General features: G+C 54.4%; 9 protein-coding genes across 9 annotated transcripts; 4 read left to right on the top strand and 5 right to left on the bottom strand.

Moving 5' to 3' along the window:
* Window positions 1-172: 172 nt before the first annotated feature.
* On the top strand, window positions 173-2,751 carry CABS01_05305 (uncharacterized protein; the record flags this gene model as incomplete). The annotated part of the gene is made up of 6 exons (XM_060538675.1): window positions 173-380; window positions 434-841; window positions 971-1,169; window positions 1,230-1,803; window positions 1,873-1,965; window positions 2,017-2,751. The coding sequence occupies 6 exons, from the start codon at window positions 173-175 to the stop codon at window positions 2,749-2,751; spliced, it is 2,217 nt and encodes a 738-aa protein (XP_060405847.1).
* Window positions 2,752-3,022: 271 nt separating this feature from the next.
* Window positions 3,023-4,549, bottom strand: CABS01_05304 (endonuclease/Exonuclease/phosphatase; the record flags this gene model as incomplete). The annotated part of the gene is made up of 1 exon (XM_060538674.1): window positions 3,023-4,549. The coding sequence occupies one exon, from the start codon at window positions 4,547-4,549 to the stop codon at window positions 3,023-3,025; it is 1,527 nt and encodes a 508-aa protein (XP_060405846.1).
* Window positions 4,550-5,494: 945 nt separating this feature from the next.
* On the top strand, window positions 5,495-7,354 carry CABS01_05303 (WD domain-containing protein; the record flags this gene model as incomplete). The annotated part of the gene is made up of 2 exons (XM_060538673.1): window positions 5,495-6,645; window positions 6,712-7,354. 2 exons carry the CDS (start codon window positions 5,495-5,497, stop codon window positions 7,352-7,354), a joined length of 1,794 nt encoding a protein of 597 aa, XP_060405845.1.
* A 479-nt stretch (window positions 7,355-7,833) lies between these two features.
* Window positions 7,834-14,305, bottom strand: CABS01_05302 (uncharacterized protein; the record flags this gene model as incomplete). Its single annotated transcript, XM_060538672.1, has 2 exons — window positions 7,834-8,101; window positions 8,160-14,305. 2 exons carry the CDS (start codon window positions 14,303-14,305, stop codon window positions 7,834-7,836), a joined length of 6,414 nt encoding a protein of 2,137 aa, XP_060405844.1.
* A 1,075-nt stretch (window positions 14,306-15,380) lies between these two features.
* CABS01_05301 (uncharacterized protein) lies at window positions 15,381-16,307 on the bottom strand (the record flags this gene model as incomplete). The annotated part of the gene is made up of 1 exon (XM_060538671.1): window positions 15,381-16,307. The coding sequence occupies one exon, from the start codon at window positions 16,305-16,307 to the stop codon at window positions 15,381-15,383; it is 927 nt and encodes a 308-aa protein (XP_060405843.1).
* Window positions 16,308-16,536: 229 nt separating this feature from the next.
* Window positions 16,537-17,749, bottom strand: CABS01_05300 (WD repeat domain-containing protein; the record flags this gene model as incomplete). The annotated part of the gene is made up of 3 exons (XM_060538670.1): window positions 16,537-16,577; window positions 16,632-17,459; window positions 17,527-17,749. 3 exons carry the CDS (start codon window positions 17,747-17,749, stop codon window positions 16,537-16,539), a joined length of 1,092 nt encoding a protein of 363 aa, XP_060405842.1.
* Window positions 17,750-18,352: 603 nt separating this feature from the next.
* On the top strand, window positions 18,353-19,069 carry CABS01_05299 (RNA recognition domain-containing protein; the record flags this gene model as incomplete). The annotated part of the gene is made up of 3 exons (XM_060538669.1): window positions 18,353-18,435; window positions 18,483-18,699; window positions 18,758-19,069. 3 exons carry the CDS (start codon window positions 18,353-18,355, stop codon window positions 19,067-19,069), a joined length of 612 nt encoding a protein of 203 aa, XP_060405841.1.
* A 69-nt stretch (window positions 19,070-19,138) lies between these two features.
* On the bottom strand, window positions 19,139-19,998 carry CABS01_05298 (uncharacterized protein; the record flags this gene model as incomplete). The annotated part of the gene is made up of 3 exons (XM_060538668.1): window positions 19,139-19,312; window positions 19,398-19,616; window positions 19,675-19,998. 3 exons carry the CDS (start codon window positions 19,996-19,998, stop codon window positions 19,139-19,141), a joined length of 717 nt encoding a protein of 238 aa, XP_060405840.1.
* Window positions 19,999-20,908: 910 nt separating this feature from the next.
* On the top strand, window positions 20,909-22,395 carry CABS01_05297 (2-oxoacid dehydrogenase acyltransferase; the record flags this gene model as incomplete). The annotated part of the gene is made up of 4 exons (XM_060538667.1): window positions 20,909-21,148; window positions 21,228-21,575; window positions 21,647-22,039; window positions 22,099-22,395. The coding sequence occupies 4 exons, from the start codon at window positions 20,909-20,911 to the stop codon at window positions 22,393-22,395; spliced, it is 1,278 nt and encodes a 425-aa protein (XP_060405839.1).
* Window positions 22,396-22,808: the final 413 nt, after the last annotated feature.

The following is a 22,808-nucleotide window of genomic DNA, read 5'->3' as shown; positions in this document are numbered from 1 at the left end:
TATCCTCGTTCCTAATCTGCCTACATCTTCTCAGACGACATGCCACCAGGCCAAACACCATACAGCCGGACTGCTCGTCCGCCTCTCTTTTGGATCCCGCATTTATCACAAGTCGTTATGCCAGCAGGTCTCATTACCTCTTCAATTAATTTCTCCATCACTAGTAAACATCATGCATCAACAAGTTCTCCGCAGCAGCATCGTCGCACGTTCAAATCCGACCCTCACGGCAACAGCCATAGACCCCAACCACACACTCCCAACAGACCTCAGTCCAGAAGTCGACGGCCAGGCACAGCACACTCTTTGGAATCCCCGTCCTCATCTTCAGGCGACCCCACTAACCCATTTGTTCAAGGGAAGATACCGCCATCATCAACGTGGGTAGAGGCTGACTAAAAGGCCAACCATCACCAGCTAACACACAAAGCAGACCTACAGTCCTCGGGCAGTGCTAGGTCCACCAGAACCAGGAACTTCATTCACAGGTTCATGGACATAAGGGGGAAGCCCACTCACAAGGCAATACAGTCCCGCCCTCTGCGATACCCAATTGCCCAGCCCGTCACAAACCACCCTCTTGAGCCAGCCGCCCCAAATCCGCCACCTGACTTGGAACTTGAGCTTTCTTCGGCGCCCCAGTACACACCCTGGGGACGACTAGATTGGAACCAACTCTCTGATAAACAAAGGGTCCACACGGTCGAAAAGGCAGCAGCAGCCAGAATCTACCTGGAGACCTACTTCGAGGATGCTTTGAGTAGTCGTCTCACACCACGTGAACAGCGTATCGCCGAGCACCAACGAAATCTGGATCAGTATGGAGGTCACCTCGGCCCCAGTGAGAGAGACTATTACTGGAGGCTCTTCTTTGCAATGGAGACCAATTTCCTCCGCGAGCAAAGAAACGCCAAAACTCACAGCTGCAGAGTTGCATAGTCAACAACGTCTAGCGCTGAAATGAGGCGAGGATCGGACTTGGAAAACCTCGAGACCCTGCAAATCCTCGGAAAAGGGAGCTTCGGAGTTGTCAAGCTTGTATGGGACCGATGCCGACGACAGGTATTTGCTATGAAGGTCATTCGGAAGTCTGACATGATTCGAAGCTGCCAAGAAGGGCACTTGCGAGCGGAAAGAGACTTCTTGGCGGCCTCTGAGAATTCAGAATGGTGAGCAAAGTCCTCTCGATGTGCTGGGCAACGCTGTTCTTCCATGCTAACCGGGGCTAGGGTGGTGCCCCTGATATCCAGTTTCCAGGATCCAGTGAATCTTTACCTCCTAATGGACTACATGCCGGGGGGAGACTTTCTTGGTCTTCTGATTCGCGAAAACATCATGACCGAGTCCAGAACTCGATTCTACATCGCCGAGATGATACTTTGCGTCGAAGAGGCCCATAGACTTGGATGCATCCACCGAGATGTCAAACCAGACAACTTCCTCATCGGTGCCGACGGTCACCTGAAAATCTCGGATTTCGGGCTGGCTTTTGACGACCATTGGTCCCATGACACCTCCTACTACAAGTGGCAGCGACAGTCAATTCTGGCCCTGACAGGTGTTACGCTAGACGGTGATGGCGAGGATCAAAAAGCGGCCCGCGATGGTGGACGGGCGAGGCGACGATCATCTCGGGAAGGGTCATCCAAGCACTATCCCCCGTCAGAATTGCTCCGAACCAAGTTTGATGGGCTTGAATGTCCGTTCAATGTCGTCGAAACAAACGCAGACGAGATTGTAAAAGTCGACCAGCTGCTTGGTTGGCGAACAGCAGAGACACGCCGATCCTCGGCCCGCTCCATTGTTGGCACAAGCCAGTATATGGCTCCAGAGGTGGTCATGGGAGAGAAGTATGATGGTAGATGCGACTAGTGGAGTATCGGAATCATCCTTTACGAGTGCCTATATGGGCACACGCCGTTTCTCTCGGAGAAGGGTCGTCACTATACCAAGCAGAACATCCTCGTAAGTTTAGACAGAACTTCCCATTGTATATTTCTCTGATTTTGAGAGCAGGAATATCGGAAAAGCTTGGTGTTTCCTATTGACGGACCTCCAGTCTCGAGAGTATGCCGGCAATTGATCAACGATCTGCTTCAGGACAAAGACAGCCGTCTCTCATCACCCGAGTATCGCAACCAAGATGCTCGACGAAGTTGGGACAAGCTTCAGGGCTACAAGAAAATACCGAGTCAATACGTTTTCAATAACGACGCATCCGAGATCAAGGCCCACCCGTGGTTTCGGGGCGTTCCTTGGGAAGCAATACGCTCCAGTCGGCCAGAGTGGATACCACATATTCAAAGCTACGCCGACTCTCACTACTTTGAAGAAGATGAGCCGATCAGCGACTGGTCTGACTCAATGGATTCCGAGATAGTGGAGGGGTCGGAGAACCTGGACGATCTCCGTCTTAGGTTTCTACAGTACGACTTTGAAGACGATGTGAGGTGCCTGGCCACTGAGTTCATCTCCAAACCCTACGATTCATCCAAGTTGAAACGATTCGATCGCGATATTGACGATCATGCCTTTCTGGAAGATGTTGAAAAGGCCTTTCTCAAATGGTACGTCAGAAGAGTCGGACGAAAAGAATGCAAGCGCCCAAGAGACAAGTTACTACGGGACCGTTGGGTCAAGGAGGAAGTTCTTCAGATGAGGAAGCGAACAGCTTTTCTAGGTTATTCGTGGCGACGCAAAGACATGGCCAGCCGCAGGCCTGTTGGAACAGTCTACCCTACAAATTCTTGATCAAGGGGAGGAATGCGTTGTCAGTCGAGGCGACGTTGGGCAGAGGGGCAAGATTGAAGCAGCTACTGATGGAAGTATGGGCTGGTTACACGTACAAGGTGTGTTGCGCCATTATGAGAAGGAAAGAGCAACGCCAAGTATGAATAGACATTATTCTTCATTACATATCAGCCTCTCCTCTGGCGCGTGTAACATGCTGTGGAGGCACCGTCAACTAAGCCTAGAGTCTGGGGTATTATTATACTAGGCAGGACAATCGTCATTCGGGTTCTTAGAAAGACTTTTCTCTCTTTACTGTCTCCTCTGAAACAGAACCTCGCGCATGCCTTTTGGCGTTTGTGATTTCCCATTCAAACTCCTTCAAGGCTCTGAGTTCTGAGTTGAAGAAGAGGAGTGACATGAGACCGTCAACAACACCAGCAACCAGTCCGAGACTGCTCAGGAGCATGAGAACAAAGGCAACAAAGTTGTGTGGGCTGAACCACACAGCTATAAGGCACGCTATTAGGACGGCAAACCATGCCAAAAAGTGTGATCCCCGCCAGCGCCGTTGATTCTCTTCCCGGTGGATGTACTGACGTGTCACAGAGAGAATCTCGTCGTAGACTGGCACCGGAAGACCTTTGCCTGGCACTTCGGAAATAGGGGGGTTCTCGGACGTGAAGGAGTCGCGGTGGGAGCTGGCTGAGGCGTCCTGGAGGTAGGACGTCTCGTTATCGTTTTCCGTTGCGTCGAGGCCTTGGTGGCGATGGTGTGGTGTCTGGTATGCCAGCGTTGCCTCGACGGCGAAGTGGTCGCTTAGGGAGCAGCCGAGGGTGGGATGCGGCTCGACCATGCCGACTTTGGCGCTGCGGACGACCCAGTCGCTGCCGCCGTCGTCACCGCCACCACCACCTCCTCTACCGGAGCCGAAGAAGATGTAGTCCAGGCGTTTCCCCTTTCTGTCGGGCGTGTCTGGCGGTACGACGACGGGTTCTTTCCCCTCGCCGAGCTTCTTCTGCTGCTCCTTGGACCAGCGCCAGGTGTTGTAGACGTGGTCCGAGGTGGCGCCGTTCTCGACGAGGTTGAAGTCGGCCGAGGGGACGGGTCTACCGCGGGCTTTTTCCAAGGGATCGTCTGCGGCGCCGAGAGACGAGTCTGGGTGGAGGACGCGCCAGACGTCGTGGACGGGTGCGTGGGCTGTGATGATGCGGTGCGGGAGGGATAGGGGCCGCATGTTGAAGTCGCCCATGGCGAGGGCGAGGTCGCCGCGCTGGGTTGCGGCGCGGAGGAGTTTGGACATTTCCCAGGACTGGGCGAGGCGGTGGGCGAGGTAGGTGTCGCCCGGTTGGTTTTCGGTGTAGGGCGCGTGTGTGTGGGTGTTGAAGATGCTCAGGACGTGGTCTCTGCCGGGGCCGCCGTCTGCGCCGGCGAGGCGGACGGGGATGCGGGCGCAGGCGATGCCCTTGCCGACGTACCAGTCGCCTCGCCAAAAGGCCGTGGGTCTGCCGTTGAGGGGGTACGCGCGCATGGAGCTCTCGTCGATGGGCCAGCGGGAGAGGACGGCGAGGCCGCCGCCAAAGGGGCCCGAGTAGTAGAACTTGCCGTGGGGCAGGACGGCGGCGGTCTCGGCGCGGATGGCGTCGTAGTCGGAGGTAACCCAGCACTCTTGGAGGGCGACGACGTGGGGCGGGTCCGGGAGGGCGGCGATGCGGCGGCCGATTTCTGCGAGGCGTTGCGGGCGGAGCTTGGAGATGTATTTTAGGCCCCAGCAGTTGAGTGTTAGTAGGCGGAGGTCCTTTGGGAGAGGGTCGTCCATATTGTGTTGGTTTATGTTGTTGGCTGTCTTGAGATGACGAGGTGAAGAATCTGGAGATTATGTTTTATAGAGATGGGGGAAGATGTGGGAGAAGAAATAGGAAGACCACTGAGGAGAATGCGGAAAAAGGTAAAGAATAAGATGGCTTGAATCGGGAAGTGATATTGGATCAAGAGATGCGTCGAACGCGTGTAAGACGACAGCGAGCTGCAACAAGATAGGTCGGCAGTTGTAGGTGATTACGCCGAAGCTTCCGAAGTGGAGTGTGAGAGCAAGATTCAAACTCTACAGTGGTTGTAATGATAGGTAGTTAACTGGGCTGGCGCTATGGCATTTGCAAAAAAATGTGAGAATGAAGTCGCATTACCGTCAAAGGTGAGGTCGGATCGCGGGGCTCTTGCGAGATGGGATGAAAAGGTCACTACAACGGACGCTTGGACTTTTGGTGACGTTGCGTTTGGTTTTCTTTTTTTCCCTTTCTCGACTTCCTGGAGCCGTCCCGTTTGCGTTTGCCGGCAGGCCGGGGGGTTGTCAACGGGAGAACGACCCACTCTTACAGATGCTTGGCCGGACGAGGCTCCATACACTCTGCCATTGGCCAATCGGTACGAAAATGGCAGCAGCGGATTCTTATCTTAGTGGTCCCACACGCTATCAGGGGGAGAGCTTGACCCCAGAATGACCTGTGCGGTGGAGACGAGGCTGAAAAGCAACCGCTAAACGTCAGTCAAGCAACCCCTGCTTCTTTTCAACGCGCCAAAAGTTGCTGATCATTCTTGCCGTCCGTTCATTCAGCCTTGCCTTTGACTTTCCTGGGCATAAATTGCTATTATTTCCCACCACCCCGCTCGCCATCGATTGAACAGCCTCCTTGACCAACACAAAAGGGAGCTGGTAGTCCGTCTCATATACTCGTGCATCCATACCCAAACATAACGCGAAAAAATGTCAGACGTCGGCTCCTCAGCAGCAGCGACGCCTCTTCCCGAACCCCCTCCAAAACGTCGCAAAGTCGTCGCACACAGCACATCCGCGACACCGCGATCAAGTTCACCAGATGAGCTCAACGACACGACAGTTACGACCACCACGGCAGCCGCAGCCGCCAAGAAAACCACCGCGACGACAACGAGAACGAAGAAGCAGCGGTCCAGCACATCCCGCCGCCTGTCAACCAACCATGGCCGTCCTAGCATGACACCTAGCAGGTCTCCTAGCGAGGATGAGCTCAACGAGGCGGCATTCTACTCACGCTCATCGCACTCCAAATCTCGATCACGGTCGCACTCGAGGTCGCGGTCGCGATCTCGCACACCAAGGTCGGCGACCGCCTCACCCTCCCGCTCACGTAGCGACGACGACGACGACGACGAGGATGAGTCACGCGCGGGATCAAGGTCGCCTGCTTCTACATCGGGCGGCAGTCTCTCAGGCGCCGTCGACCGCAGGCTACGGCTCTCCTCGACCAACGGCGGCGCAGATACCGGCGCGACAGTGACGACGCCCGTGACACCCGGGCCCGTGAAGAAGGGCCCCGTGAGGCCGCGGTACGAGGAGGAAAGGGTGCTGAGCGGACACGCGGGAGCGCCCGTCTCGCAAGTGCGGATATCGCCCGACGGCCGGTGGATCGCGAGCGCCTCGGCCGACGGGACCGTCAAGACGTGGGACGCGGCCACGGGGGAGCACATGGACACCCTGGTGGGCCACATGGCCGGCGTGAACTGCGTGGCGTGGAGCCCCAACAGCGGGAGCCTGGCGACGGGCTCCGACGACAAGTCGATTCGCATCTGGGACCGGGTGACGGGCCGGCCAAAGGTCACGGCAAAGGGCGTGGGTCACATGGCCAAGGACGACGCGGCGCCCGCCGCGCATCCCATGTTGCCGCTGCGGGGACACCACAACTACGTGATGTGTCTCGCCTTCTCGCCCAAGGGAAACATACTCGCCTCGGGATCGTACGACGAGGCCGTCTTTTTGTGGGATGTCAGGGCGGGCCGCTTGATGCGTAGTTTACCGGCGCACAGCGACCCGGTCAGCGGCATCGACTTTTCATGCGACGGCACGTTGGTCGTGAGTTGTTCGACGGACGGTCTCATGTACGTATGGCCAAGACTACCCCCGTCTCTACTTGGTTGGGATCCTTTACTAACCCCGAACAACAGTCGCATATGGGACACTTACACAGGCCAGTGCCTCCGCACCCTAGTCCACGAAGACAACCCCGCCGTAACGTCCGTCTGCTTCGCACCCAACGGCCGCTTCGTCCTTGCCTTTAACCTCGACAACAGCATCCGCCTCTGGGACTACGTTGCCGGCTCCGTGAAAAAGACGTACCAAGGCCACGCCAACAACCGCTTCGCCATCGGCGGCTGCTTCGGCATCGTCCCCGGCGAGGGCGCCTTCATCGCCTCGGCCAGCGAGGACGGCGAGATTGTGCTGTGGGACGTCGTCACTAAAGAGGTTGTTCAGCGCATCCCCGCCCACAAGAAGGATTCTTCTTCGCACCGAGGAGGCGGCAAGGGTGGCAACGTGTGTTTCTGGGTCGATGTCCATGGGGACGTCATGGTGTCGGCGGGGCAGGATGGACGGATACGCATCTTTAAGAGGTTGTTGGGTGAAGGGGAGGTTGGTGCCGTGGCCGCTGCCGCCGCCGCTATTGCTGGTACTGAAACCGATGGGGCGGAGAAGACGCTGACGAATGGTCACGCGATTGGTGAGGAGGTCGGAGGAGATGAAGTCGCCAATGTAAATGGCACGGAACCGCCGATAAAGCAGGAAGAAGATATCGATATGGCTGGCGTGTGATGGAATATTACACGGAAGGGGGGCCAGATATATGAATGTACATCGAGGGGAGGAGAAAACAGAGTCATCTCGAGTATAGGTGATGGCATGAATATGATACCAAGACACATGGATAACCGTCCTAAATTTCTCAACAGGCAGACATCGGTGCCGAGCATAAAACTCGAGCGAAATCTTTTTGTGCAGAATGTCATTTTTTCTGCTTATTTTGAAATTCAAACTCTCGTTGCCAACCTGTCGAAACTCCGACGTTTGCCTCCCTGCCACCAGCACCCAAAAGCTGCTATGTGTCTCTAGCGATGAGAAGATAACAAAAGGGTCCAAGATGCATGTCATGTCTATTCTTTGCTTCCCGCCCCCAATTCGTAAAGAATATGTGTTCCTGCCCGCCAATTTCCTCCCCCACATTCACTGTCTCTCTTTATGCGTGGCACTCATTTCCTCCGAGAGTTCATCACTTCTGCCCACTCGACGATACCTCAAATCGTCTCCCATCCACCATTGTTAATCTCCGCCTCGAGCTTACGACTAATATAGCTCGGAATTCCGTGACTGAGGAATGTGGTACGCAGCATCGAGTCGTAGCGTTTCTGGTTCAAGAAAAGCTGGCGGCCGTGGCGTAGACCCAGGTCCGTCTCACCGTACTTATCAATGTAGGGCGCGCTGCTAAAGGACCCCGACAACCTGAACAAGTAAAAGATGCAGCACTTGCGAATGTTGAGGAAGAGGCCGATGTTGCCCTGACACCTAGAGCACGGGGAGGTCAGCACGGGCGTGATTTCACCCACTCATCATGAAGACTTACTTTCGCATGTGTTGCTGCGATCCGCCAATTCTCTGCGGCTCACGGTCGCCAGACGCCGTCTCCTCCCTAAGACAGCAGACTGCTTGGCCGCAAAAGACCTCTCCACAGAGCAAGCAAATCATGGGATCCGAGACGTCCTTTCCCGTCGTCGGACACTTACGTCGAGTAGCTTCCTCGATGAGAGCATCGTAGTTCTTCGGCAGACCCACCAGCTCGAAAATGCCAGGGTGACTGATGAGCGCGGACTTGGGGAGCTTACGATCGGCGTCGCCTGGCCACATAATTTGATGTCTGATCCATCCCTTGACTAGACTCGTCGTCGAAGCAGGCCAACCGCAATCGGGACCGTGGTCGGTGATGGCGGCACACATCTCGTCAAAGGTTGGTACCCGAAGTACTTCAGTGAGGCGGTCTAGCTCGTCCGCGTCTGGCTGAGGAGAAACGTGGCTGTTGAAGTCTACGCCGTACTTGATGTAGAGAAGAATGACGCTCTTCCTCAGGAAAGTCAGAGCGTACTTCTTGACGAACGTGTAGTAGCCCTCGAGGTTGTCTAGTTCCGGTTGTCCGAAGCCCTTGTTCTCGCCAAGATCCGCCGGCATCTCATGATGGGATACGTTGATCTCCATGCCAGTCTTGGTGATTGCGAGACAGAATTCAGCAAAGTTCTTAAGTGCCGGATCTTGCGTTTCCCTGTTGAGAAGATGGTTCACCCAAGTAGACACTGGGATGTTGCGTCCCATATGGTAGACAATCTTGACAATCTCCGCAAGATAACAAAGTCTCAGGATATGGGTGACATCAAAGTTCTGCGCCGGAATGACGCCAAACACACACTCGGTGAGGAAGATGAAGGCGTCCTGGCCAAGTAACGGCGGATAGATGTCGATAGGACGCCTAACGTGTTCCGTCTCCTGCCCAAAGTACTGCGAGACGAATAGTTGAACGTGTTGCCGTTCGCTATCCAGACGGAACTCTTCGTCGATCCAGTTGTCTCCGCCAGCCTTGAGACCACCGACAGCCCGGTACGCAGTGGCCGTCTCAGCCAAGATGCGAAGGTGCGTCAGACTCTGCTCGGGGATCTTCTCCAGCAGTGTCATACCATACTGAGCTTCGGTACCACGCTGCTGGATCTCCGCAGCCGATGTGGAGTACCCGACTAATTTAGCCAGGACATCGCTGTGGCAGAGCTCGTTCTTTTCTCGCAGTTCGATATTGAGCCTGTCGTGGCGAGTCTCAAAGTTATTAGACCGTACAGTATCGCGAAGGCGGCGGTAAACTTTGGCCAGCTCGGTCATGAGAGTGGAACCATCACTCTGTACAGATCGGCGATTGGAGACCGGCGTGCTGGCTGCCGGGAATACGGACGTCAGCGGCGTGTTAACGACCACGGAATCCAGGCCCGACTCATCAGCCGACCATGCCTCTTCCAATAGCTGAGGCGCCTTCTCTGCCAGCGAACCCGTGACTTGTCCTGCGGTATAGCTGGCGAATCCTGCCTGAACTTGGTCGGGCGGGCGATTCGCACCAAGGCGGTAGTAGCCGGATCGCATTTGAGCGTCTAGGAAGTCTGCAAAAATGCGCTGGGATTGAAGGGGCCCGGGGAAACATTCTTCTTGTCCCTTCCAAATGATGGGCAAGAATGCGTTTCCTAAAGCCTTGCATAAGGGGCAGACAAACTCCTGTCTTCGAAGGTTCTCAGGATGGTGTCGGGCAATTTGGTGATGGTGCCGCCGGTTTGTCGCATCAAAGTACATTTCAAAGCAGCTGTAATGCATCATATGGCCGCAGCCAGTTGAGACTGGTCCGGGGCGCGAGAGGTTGGAGGGGAAGCCCTTGCCAATTGTCTGGCGTTCGGCAACAAACTTCTCGCCTTGAGCGTTGACCTTTGTGACTTCTTGTCGATTCTCATGAGCAACCCCGAATGGCCGGATGTCTTCCGCAGAGCGATCCAGGCTGGAAGGTGTGTGGAAGGCTTCCCTAACGAAGTCTGGATCTTGTAAATCCGTCTGTCGTAGAATATGACTCTCGTTGAACAGAGCAAACGTTCCGTAAAGACGACGGTCGTCCGTGTCTTCTTGACACAGAATGCAGGTGCCAGTGGGATACTTCCAATTGTTCTTCCGGTCAGTGTTCTGCTCGGCCTCTTCCTCGTCCTCTAGATCCGAGCCCCAGTCAATGTTGCCCTGGTTCTCTAAGAAGCTCTTCTGTTGCTGTTGGAACTGAGCCATAACCTTTGCCTGTCGACTGAGTGCGGCCTTCTTCTTGCGCTCGCGTTCCTCCTCTGCAGAGTTGTTGGCAGGGGATGCAGTATCAATGCGGTCAACCGATACACCCAATCGAACATATGCGTTCTCAAAATTGCGTGGGCGCTTCTGTCGCATCCTCTTCAGGATGAGAGCGATCTTGGGGTGGCACGCCTTGAACTCTTCCTTGGTAGACATCATGTCCAGCAACGCGACGATGGTCTTTGCATTAGGCGCTTCTTGCATGAAGTTGCTTCGAGCTGTGCGTGTCAAGGAGATAAAGACAAATGAGTTGAGCGACTCCTCCGTCATGTCGCTCTCGTCCGCCTTGTCCTCGGAAATCGCAATGAGAATCAGGTGAAGAACAACCTGAAGGAAAGTCTCAGTGCGAGTGGATGGCACGCTTGGCGTGAGTCTGGCGGCGACCAGCGGGTAGAGCAAGGAGTAGTAGATGACCTGGGCAAACATGCCGGTACTAGTGAACGCAGCCAGGTCCTTGAACAGTCCTGAGGGAATAGATCGAAGTTTGGGCTCGTACACAATCTCTTCGACCGGCTTCCCAGTCTTGATGGCCATCTTCTTGCGATAAGCTAGCTCGGACTCCTCACGCTGGTTTTTGTTGTAGTGGGCAATGTAAGGATCAATATGCTCAACGAATTCGGGTCGTAGCTCAAAAGTGCCTACGTCGGAGACACCCTCTGGAGGCTTGAACGAAGCCATTTCATCAAGCACACGGTGGAAATCCTCTTGCTCCTGCCACTTCTCGGGCAGCTTGTTGCTGATTTCGTTGAACGAAAGGGGCTTGAAGCATAGGATATGAGTGAGGTCGCGGCGGATGGCGAGGACATTGGCGTTGGGCTCATCCTCGGAGGCAATCAATGATGTGCGATCACTTAGCAACACAATCAGGAGGTGAATCATGTCTTCAACCACGTCCAAATGCTGCGCATCGTCTTGCGCTGCCGACTTTTGCTCAAAAAAGCCCTTGACCCATTTCTCCATGCCGAATCGATCAATGATGGATGCGAGGACGCGGCTTGGATCAGCTGTGACCATGGCAGTCTGAAGCAAGAAGATGTCTCGGTGGTGAGAGACATCTCTTTGGCTGACTCCACGATATGTCGCCGCCTGGTGACGCAGACTAATGCCATTGCGAACCCACATGTTCGCTTTGATCTGCGCCAACCAAGCGCAAACCCGCAAGGGGTAGTCGAATGCAGCCATGAGGTTGTCTTCCGGTGAGTTATCCCTTCTTGGCATAACCTTGCGGCCCATGGAGCGGGGAGGAACCCTCAAGTCTTGCGTTGTGAAGCTCAGCAGGGCTCGCATGCTTGAGGCAGGGAGAGACTTTCCGCACTCCACCAACCACGAGAGCGTATAGTGGAGGGCGTGGTGGAAGCTGATGGGGTCCTCCTCGACGGTGAACTTGACCACTTCGTATCGTGCCGACTCATTGTCAAACTCGAAATCACCCAGAGTCTTGAACTTGACCTCTTCCTTGATCTCGGCCTGCTTAAATCGATGGCGTTCGGCACCAATAGAGTGAAGAATCACAGCCTTTGCTGTCAATCTGATGGCTTGGGCGACGAAGTGTGCCTCGTTATCCGGCACATTCCTGTACGCGTCGGCAAGTTGTCGAGCAAGTCTGTTGATTTCGCGTGTCACTAGAGAAGCCGTTATCCAGCTATCCGTCTCGTATTCGACGTGCTCCCCAATGGCGCGGACATTCGGCCCAATGCCTTGGTGTAGCTTGACGAGATCCAAAAACTGCAAGAGGTATCTCTCCTCGGTGCGTAGCTTCTCCTGGACGTTTGGCGAGCCGAAAAGATACTTCAAGTCTAGATAGAAGTGGTACATACGCCGATTCGTCACTGAACCAGAGTCGAAGGCGAGGACAGCATTGGACGAGACATCCCATGGGTAGCCTACTTGTCTAGTGGTGAGGAAGGTGTAGAAGATGGCGAGCAAGCTCGTCATGAAATTGCCGCGCTCGACAATCTCTGCAGTGATCGACGGTGTCGTGAGCATCTGTAGAGACAAGTTTATGATGGAGTGATCCGGCTCTCTGTCTCCAATCAAGTAGAGTTGAGCCAGCGTTGTGTATAATCCTGCAAATCGCAGTCCCAAGATGCGCTTGAATTCGGGTATCGAAACAACAGTTGAGATGTAGAGAGATCGAAGGTCGTTGCGTACCTTCTTCCACATGCGGAGATCGAATAGAATGAGCCAGTCTAGACGAACCCTTTGGAAGACATCCTCCGCCGGGGGAACATTCTCACGGTTCATGTAACCAGGAGGAGTCTCGAGCCAATACCTACCTGGCTTCGGTGAGGGCGCCTTCTCTCCCTGGCCAGGAGTTTTGGGAATTTCCAAGTTAGCCTTGGCGTATATTGCAGGTGCAATCAGGGGCTCAGCAGTGTCGGAGTCTGAAGGCGTCAAATCGCGGTCTCTGGCAGACCGGCGTGCAGCTGCGGGTGGAGGCGGAGGAGGCGGATAACCGGCCATGGTAGCTTCATCTTCTTCCAGAGCTTGATCATTGCCACGCCACTCGAGGCCAATATCCCCAGGTCCATCAGGCTGGATATCCACCATCATAATATCGTCCATATCATCATCGTCGTCATCGTCGCCCGCGTCACTATCCGGAGTGCCGTTGCCCCTGCCCATGTCGATGTCATCATCATCACTGTCGCCAAGAGCTCTTGTTTGCTGTTGAGCAGCAATACGCTGCATCTGCAGTAAGACGTGCTGTGTGAAAGACTGAGACTGTTCGAGATTTCTCAAGAACCTCTCTTCGTCGTAGATGCCATCCTTCCCCACAATAGCATGGCTTCCAGGACTGCCCTTCCTCCAAGGCTTCATCATCTCCTGGCAGACGGTGTTTCGCAGAATGGTATGGTCTGATCCGACACTACATCCTGAGATGTCGCTGAGCCACTCGATCATGGCCCCACACATCTGCTCACGGAATGTGTCGCGCGATGACCTGATGGTGACGGTAACCTTGATATGTTCCAACTTAGTGGCCATCTCAAGAAGAGCGTCAAGGTCGTCGAGCCGCTTCAGAATGCTGCGCCCGACGAGGTCCGTCTCAGTAGCGCGTTCGAGAGCCTGAGCCTCCGTTGTTCTACAGGCCCGCGCGATCTGATTCTGGACATCCTCCACCGTGTGCTTCTCGTCGTTCCAGAGGACCAGTGCGTATTCGGGGTGCCCCGAAGGACCTTCGCCGTAGATGCTTGGAGACAGGCGCGAAAGCTCCTCGTCGGCTTGGATAGAGTCGGCCGTCTTGCCCTGCCGCAGCTGCTCTGGTGAGCATGATATGACGTCGCAGATATAGTCAAAGACACGGCCAATCGTCATCTGCATGTTCTGCACCAGGTCCTCGGGAAGACCGGCCGGTTCCTTTCCCTTTCCCTCGCCCTTCTCCGGACTCGTCTCGGAGTGAATCGTACAGAACATGGGGAGGCGCCATGCCTCGTCATCGCCACAGTCACAACATCCACTGTTGCCGACGGAAATGCTGATGCGAACCATGTGCCCGGCGTGATCGGTCGAGTCGAAGCATCGGCTGCAAAGGACGCAAGTATCATCGGTGCTGCAGGTCCTACAGGAGTATGAGGCTTCTCCGGGCTTGAAGATGTGGCCGCATCGCTTGCCGCGGGCGGCTTCGGTGTATTCAGCGCCTTCCTCTGCGCCCTGAGCATCGTGGAGCTTGAGGTTGTGCGAAGGACGTCCAGAGGGAAAGAAGAGGGGCATGTATCGCTCGCCTCCTGCCAAAGACCAAAATAGACTTTCCAACAGGTCGTGGTGCGCTTGATCGTCGTACTCGTAGTTCCATCTTGCGGGAAGCTCTCGGAGAAACTCACAGAGCTGGCGCTCTTGAGTTGACATTGGGGTTTCCATTATAAGTGATTGGTCATGGCTCCCTTTCTCAGGTTTCGTTGTAGGAAAGAGTCGAATCCCCGGGAGGGAGAAGGGCTGTTCGTGCAAATAGGGCGTGTATGAGGGTGGTTGTTGTTTCTGGAGCCCGGTGATGTGCGATATTGCGTATCGGTAGAGCTCTGGCGGGGTCTTTTTGGCAAATAGTGGCGGGTCGCTTGTACGCGGTGAGTAATCTGAGGTGGGCTGGAGGACGGAAAATGGTAAGCGCCTGGAAGGCCTCTTGGATTCAAGAAGCAACTAAACTTAAGAGACTGCAGGAGATGCTTACTGGCGAAGGGAATCCAAGAGGGATCTTCACAGGCAATAGCGGTGACGTTTCTCTCTCGAAGGAAAAAGAAAAAGGCGGCAGTGAATGTGTTGTTAAAAGGTGGTTGACACTACGAGTCCCGGCAGAGTACAAGCACAGGTACACTCGGGCGGGAGCTGGGAGGTGCTGGCGCGTTTGGTGGGGTTGGGTTAGATCAGCGGGAGACTACGTTTGAGCTGGAGAAGGTGAAGAGGTGGTAGGGGCATGGGTATCTCCCGTTTGGGCGAACACAGTGACCCGGTCTCTGTTTGGCAGCACATGTCACTATTCACTATGACATTGTGCCTAAGTACTTTGGGGGAGTTTCAGTACGCTAGCATGTTAGGTATCTCAGGTAGGCACGGAGAAGATAGCCCAACTGCATGTGCTTGCTTCCATTCCATTGCTTTGACCCCGCCAGAATATCTCAAAGACATGGATCTCACCGTTTGTTTCGTCCAAGAATCTGAATCCATTGAATACCTCGCAAGGACAGAAAGAAGCATTGCATTCAGAAAGTGTGAGGCCAGAGCCAAGTATCATGTTTCAGTCTGACATTCATACATGTTGAGAGAGAGTCTTGGGAAGGAAAACTTTGACTTCTGTTAATATTCGTCAACTCAGGATCAAATACACGATTTCGCTATTGATATCAGACAGCTAGAGGCATTTCCTACCATTTCGCTTGTCCTTTATTATTGAGCTCGCACCAACATCACCAAAAAAACATGATCCACCTTTCCCTAATGTCTATGCCACTCCAAAGATGAGATAGAATGTCACAGCGCCTTCAACTTCTCCAAGTTCTGCTTCCCCATCACTGTCACCAAGCCAGCCGCACAAATTCTTTGCAGCTTCGAGTAATCGCAATAAGTCCGACCTGTCGGGAGAGTCGCTGCGTTTGCTGCGATTACTGCACTCCACGACCGCTTCCGCCCATTCTAGCAGCTGCGACATGGTTGTCGCTGCTTCCCGCTTCTTCCCCCTACCCATGAATTCGTTTAGTGCGTCTACGTTGGCTTGTTCCCAAAGATGATTGCAAATCCGGCCGGTGCTCTTCAAAAGCGATTCAGTCGAGACCGAGTCGCTGGCGGCGGAAGACGCTGAAGACGAAGAATAATGGTGCAAATCTCGTTGAACGGGTCGATCGTAGGGGCCGGGGCGACGACTGCCTCCACGAATCCTTCTCAAGCAACCCCCCCTTGAATTGTCTCTGCGCTCTTCTCTGCGTTCTCTTCTGCGATCGTTTCTGGCTTGCCTGCGTCGTCGTTCGTGATACTTCTGGCTAGCTCGTAGACAAATGTCCTGAACCGAGCGAATCCTCATTGCTAGAGCATGCCTCTCCTTATGAGATTGGAGTCGTGCGAGAAACCGCAAGAAGCCGTCATCCAACGCGCCAAAATCCGCCACGGATATGTCCATGTCATTTCGGTGCGGAATTTGCACAGTTAATGGCGCAAGTGGCATGCCCTGGATAGTGCGTCCAGCCAGAGCGCGTCGTTCAAGGAGAGAACCGGCGTGGAGTTGTGAATCAAAGTGAGGTGACATAGGCGAAGCTTGTACAGTCATTGAGTTCACACAGGGCGCCGAATTCTGATCCTTTGGTCTGAACGCAAGATTGTAGATGAATGTGCTGGGTGAGCGCTGAGGCTCGGGTTCTCTGCCGTACTGCTCCATGTTGAATGTTGATTATCAACGCCACTTGGAAGGTCAACCTGAGTTAGAGGATCTTACAAGCCGTATTTGTATAGAACCGGACGTCGAGCGACCGAGGCCTCTTGGTCAATTTTCTCGGAAAGAACTGTCGAGAACGTGTCACTAGGTGCTAGCATGTCAGCTCACAATATGGAGGTGAGTATCTGAAACATCGTGGTATTTCCATTGAAAGCTTGCTATGAAAGGTTGTCTAAGTGCTCCAAATGACGATTCTCCCGTCGACACCGCTGGCTTCATCTCTAGTTAGCATTCGACACTAGTGAACAAAGGGATTCTGAAACTTACAGGTAAACTTTGTCAAGTTACCGCCAGACTCTTCATAGGAACGAAGTGTGGTGACAGTGTTCTGATGTACCGTCTTGAGCTTGGTATCGTCCGTAGCCTTGCCCTTGAGATCCATCTGCCTGAACATGTTGAGCGCAGACTCTTCGCGGGCGTCGCTAAGCCCGGGTCGGCCCTTTGACTCGAGAGTACCGGCAAGGCTCCAGCCGCCTTCGCCGCCCTTGAAGCGGAAGGCTTCACAGTCGTAGCCTGCGGCAATGATCTCGTCCTCTGAGCTCCACAGAAGGCTCATGAAGGGAAGCAACTGGGTGGTGATGGTGACAACGGCGCGGGGAGGCTGTTCAGGGGCACTGGGGTATACGACAGTAATGCTGCTATCGTGAGCAGCAAACGCCAGGGCATTTCCGCTCGGCGAAAAGGAGACAGAGTGAACCCAGCCGGCAGAGTTGTTCAAGTACTCTCCGCAGACGGTGTTGAACGGCAATCTTTCACCCCAAGCGGTCGGCTCGGGGCGGGCGTCGACACCCTTGATGAAACTGGAAAGAACTCTGGCGTGGGCGTCGGTAGATCCGGCAGCAAGCAGAACGGAGTTTGGGTGCCATGCGACGGATGTGATGGTGCTGCGAATGGGCTTCTTCAGGTGCTTCGATACCCACCAGTCGTTCTCCTCCTCGAAGTAGCAGACGGCAATCACGCGGTCGCCCGATCCGACGGCGAACTTGGTCTCGGAGGGGGACCATCGCACAAAGGTCGCGGCGCGGCTGATTCGGAGGAGGACAAGTGTGGGCTTGTATCCGGTAGGCGAGGGCTCCCAGACAAGAGCATTTCTGTCTATCGCGGGAGGTCAGTTGCTATTCTCGACTCGGAGACAGGACAGAATTAGCGCGCATTGACATACCTTGAGAGCAGGAGACAATGCGGCCGCTGTTGGGAGCAATGTCGACACTCGTGACGGTCTTGTCGTGTCCTTTGAGCTCATCCTTGAGCTTGAAAGAGTTTCCAGTAGGTCCGTAGAGCTCAATGGTAGAATCGCGAGCGATAGCCAGCGTCTGGCGGTCGGCAGAGAAGGAATGGTCCGCGATGGGCGCGTGGAAGAGGTGGTGAACCTGAGGGGCCGCCATGATGAACGATTGCTTCGTGATAGGAGTATAGCTCTCTACTACCACGATCTAGAATGAGTCGGAGGTTGTTGAGGGAGTGTGGAAAGAACAGAGTTGGCGATGTTGGCAGATGAAGTGATCGCTTGAGGCAGTGCTAGTTGATGCTGGCTGGCCTCCGTCCAAGCAAGGCAATGTACCTATCTCCCCAGGCTCTACATACGTAAGGTGCATGCATTGCATACACTACAACGTACCGTCTGGGAGGTGCACATTGGTGGGGCAGAGAGGGGCGTTACGTAGGTAGGTTAGGTAGGTCTTCCGACAGGGCAACATGGCATTCGCACCATTCTCCTTCGTGCACAGCTCTGAACCTAAGGCCACACCCTGGCGTCCATGGTATCGATTGGCAGCGCTAGCAGTGAAGCTCCGAAGGCTACTCGACTAACTACAGTGCGGTGGCCGGACGTTCATCACAAAAAATCGGTACCGCGACGATTCAACGAGGACGAATATCACTACGCGCCACCTCGAGACCATACCCACACCGAACACACACTGTCGAGCAATTGACGATTTCCGCAAAGGCCTCATATCATCTCACACTTCCGTTCATCATACTGCACAATGGCAGCGGTCGCCCCTCCCCGTGGCCTCGCGCCAAACGCATCACTACCCGCCAAAGTTGCAACTGTTGCTCCGAACCAGACGTAAGTCAGAAACCCAGGAAACAAGAGGCAATCGCTAATGATTGTAGGCTATATGTCACAAATCTCCCGTCGAACAAGATACAAAAAGCTGACTTGCGAACCGAACTTTACTTGCTGTTCTCCACATACGGCCCCGTTCTCGACATCGTCGCCATGAAGACCATGAAGATGCGAGGGCAAGCCCACATCACCTTCCGCGATATCCAGACAGCGACCCAGGCCATGCGCTCCCTTGAAGGCTTTGAGTTCCTCGGTCGGCCTCTGGTATGCGACCTTGAGAGTAGAGGATCATAAGGGATTTCGCTGACGAGACCGTGAACAGAACGTCCAGTACGCAAAGTCCAAGTCCGACTTCGTCGCCAAATTAGACGGCACATACAAGATGCCAAATTCGACAGCAGGAGCTTCCAGCACCGAAGTGACGGATCTTCAGAAGAGCATCTTCAACGCTCCCGCACCTGGTGCCGCATCAGCAGCGGCCACGGGGGCCACCACGACGAAGCCGGCAGCCGGTGATGATCAAACCATGGCTGACGCGCAGACGGCTGATGCAAGAGGCCAGAAGCGGACCAGAGACGAGGAAGAAGACGAGGACAGCGATGTTGCCATGGAAGAGGACAGCGACGACGATTGAGGATTTCAGCCTTGCATTTCAGTTCAAACAGGGTGAGAGAAGGCAGGAAGGTCCCGGCGGCGGTGAGCTTCAGTCGGTTGGATCCAGGGCCATCTCTTTGGGCACCCAGAGCCCGACGCATCCGCCAACCAGGCCGAGCCATAGCATCATGTACTGCTCCTTGGAACAGTTGAAGCCCGACATGGCGTCACCGAGGAGGCATGGATGGATGAAGAATGACGGTAATCCCGTGAGAGGGTGGTGCTGCGACCTCGATTGTTAGTACAGACCTACAGACGGTCTCTTTCAGAAGATTTAATTGACTGGTCCGCAGCTGATGCACACTTACGTCGCCGGAGATCCCTCCAATTCCGCTAGACCGTCGGAGAGCATCCTTGAACTGATCGGGCACCAGTCTTCGAAAGACAGTGTCAAGGTTGAATGCAGGCTCGTCGGCTGGCAGTCCGTGTAATGTGAACCACAGGCAAGGCATCCGATATGTGGGATGCCAGTGCACTTCGTAGACGACGTGACCGGAATCAGGAACGTGTGACCTGGAGAGCGCAGCCTGCCATATGTGAGTGAACATAAGCAGCGTGTCGTATAAGAAGAGCCTAGAACATTACCTCGTCGGATTCTTCAGCATCAATCATGGCCTCATCACCCAGTCCTAGAGCATCCTTTTCTGAAGCACCATCGCCAAATGAAAAATTATCCAGAACGGATGAGAGATCGCCGCAGTCCAAAGTAGCCTCGAGTGGCCGGATGATTTGCAAATAAGTAGTGTATTCAACGCCCGAGGCGAATGATGTATCAAGTGCCGTGCATACCCTCATTTTCCAACGCCGTCGCATCGGGCCCAAGGTAGCACGGCAATACTGGCTATCGAAATGATGGCATATTTCGGAAAACTCCTCAGGAGTCAAAAATGGAAAGTCCTTAAACGACATTTTTAACGTAGACAATGTGTGCCCTCCAGAGTTGAATTTGTGTTTCCCTTGTTCGTGTGAAATAGGTCCAAATATCCCTGAGAACTCGACTGATGGGGATGCAACGTCGACTGTAGGGGAATGATCAGTCGTGGCACTGGAGGGCAGACTCGACTCTCCGTTGGCTCACACGTATAATGTGAACATAGACCGAGTCGATTTCAGGGTTCTCGATGCGGCAGACGTCTATTTTCCCGGGCCGTATCCCTCTTGAAGTTGAAATGCTCGGATGCAGGCCATCGACTGTACGACGAGTTGGGTGTCGGTTGTGCCCTTGAGAGCCCCACTGGCCTCAAGGTACGGATACCCAATCTTTAAGTCGGCTACTTCGTTCCGGTACGTATCTGATAGTAGTAGCACTTTGCAACTTGAATGGGAGACCGTCCATGCCTGAAACTCTTTCTTCGTCACTTTGTCTGTATATCAAAGGCTCCTACCTTAGATTGAGCCCTTCTGTCCTGCCTACCTGCTGGTGACAGTGAAAGATGGCCAACACGACAGTTCCAGTGCCAATTTGCCAGTGACACTGCCTCTTGGGAATTCCATCTGTCCCAGCGTCGGAAGGATCGGCACGTACTCCGTATTTGTCCCGGCGAGAAAAAACTACAGGGCAGGCTCCAAGCCGGCCGTGGCTGAGTGCTATCCGAGGTAAGGGTACCTATTTGACGGCAGAAGGCTACTCGCTACGGGCGTACACACGGAGAGAACCGCTTCCACTACAGCTATGCTGCTGCCATTGCCAACCTGTGGGTCTCCTGCAGACCTGTGACCAGCTTGCCAGCCTACCAGAGTGCACCCAAAAAACAGAAAACACAACCACACTCATCTCTTCTCTCCTTTTCCCCACACACCTCATCGAACACCCGTCACGATGCTCTCGAGAAGACTTGTCGCGACTGCGCGCTCCGTGCCGCTGCGCCGGTACCAGCCGCGTTCGCTGCCGCTGCAGCTTCCCCAGATGATGCAGCACGTCCGCAGCTATGCCGACAAAATCGTCCAAGTGCCGCAGATGGCTGAGTCCATTTCCGAAGGTACCCTGAAGCAGTGGTCGAAGCAGGTCGGCGACTTTGTAGAGCAGGATGAGGAGATTGCCACCATCGAGACTGACAAGGTAGCTTTGTTCATCTGGTGTCTCTGGGGAAAACATGACGTTCCTATTGCTGACCGCAGTTCTTTCTCTTGTCGCACAGATCGATGTTGCTGTTAACGCTCCCGAGGCCGGTACGATCAAGGAATTTTTGGTCAACGAGGAGGACACCGTCACTGTCGGCCAGGATATCGTCAAGATGGAGCTTGGAGGCGAGAAGTCCAGCTCAAGCGAATCCAAGCCTGCCCCAGAGAAGAACTCGGAGCCCGAGTCAAAGCCAGAGTCCAAGTCAGAATCGAAGCCGGAACCTAAGAAGGAGGCGCCCAAGGATGATGCGCCCGCCAGTAAGCCCGCTGCCCCGGCAAAGGAGACGTCAAAACCTGCTCCTGCTCCCGAGAAGGAGTCGGCAACCAGCGCTGCTCCGGCGTTTGGCAGCCGTGAGGAACGTCGCGTAGGTCTTCCACCCAATCTTCGCGTGCAATCTTTTCCATGAGCAATAGAGCTGACTGGGCGTCTTCGCAGGTGAAAATGAACCGTATGCGCCTCCGAATCGCCGAAAGACTCAAGCAGTCGCAGAACACAGCGGCCTCGCTTACCACCTTCAACGAGGTTGACATGTCCTCCCTTATTGAGTTCCGCAAGCTTTACCGCGATGACGTCCTCAAGAAGACTGGTGTCAAGCTTGGTTTCATGAGCGCCTTCTCTCGCGCTTGCGTCCTGGCCATGCGCGATATCCCGGCCGTCAACGCCTCCATCGAGGGCCCCAACGGCGGCGACACGATTGTATACCGCGACTATGTCGACATCAGCGTTGCGGTCGCCACTGAAAAGGGTCTCGTCACCCCTGTCGTGCGCAACACCGAGTCGCTGGACATGCTCGGTATCGAGAAGGCCATTGCCGACATGGGCAAGAAGGTATGGACGATGACCCTACTACGTCATCGAGGTTCAACGCTAACATGGAGCTATCACAGGCCCGCGACAACAAGCTGACGATCGAGGACATGGCTGGCGGTACCTTCACCATCAGCAACGGCGGTGTCTTTGGCTCGCTGATGGGCACCCCCATTATCAACCTTCCCCAGACTGCCGTCCTCGGACTCCACGCAGTCAAGGATCGCGCAGTGGCCATCAACGGCAAGATTGAGATCCGCCCCATGATGTACTTGGCGCTTACCTACGATCACCGCCTTCTTGACGGAAGAGAAGCTGTTCAGTTCTTGGTCAAGGTCAAGGAGTACATTGAGGATCCCAGACGTATGCTTCTGTAAGGGAAGCAGCGCTTTTACGCGTTGAAACACAACATACACATGATTGAGCATTGCGACGATTGGGAAGAGCCATTGTACTACTACACACTAAACTAAGACGGAATGCGACACTAGGATTTCTGGGAGTGTTCATTTTGCCAATGAGTGATTTGTACACATAATGCTCGATGCCATCAGGCTGAAGCAGATGGGAGTAATGGTCTCAATGGAGCTAGCTACCTTACGAATACAGAAGGCGGTGCGCAGTAGTCTGAAAGCATCGCGTAGACCGAAAAAAGGACTCGCAATCACAGACAGTTGCATGTATGCGAGATTGGTGGTCCAAAGACCATAAGAACTAGGTACCGAACAATAAAGATTCAAACGCATCGATCCATCATGACGAAGGTGCATGGTACGCTGGGCATAAGTGC

This window comes from Colletotrichum abscissum (genome assembly GCF_030869225.1).
Source record: "Colletotrichum abscissum strain IMI 504890 chromosome Unknown Scaffold_10.1, whole genome shotgun sequence".
NCBI lineage: Eukaryota > Fungi > Ascomycota > Sordariomycetes > Glomerellales > Glomerellaceae > Colletotrichum > Colletotrichum abscissum.
The sequence above is the reverse complement of the archived record's forward strand: the minus strand, read 5'-3'. Positions and strand labels throughout refer to the sequence as shown.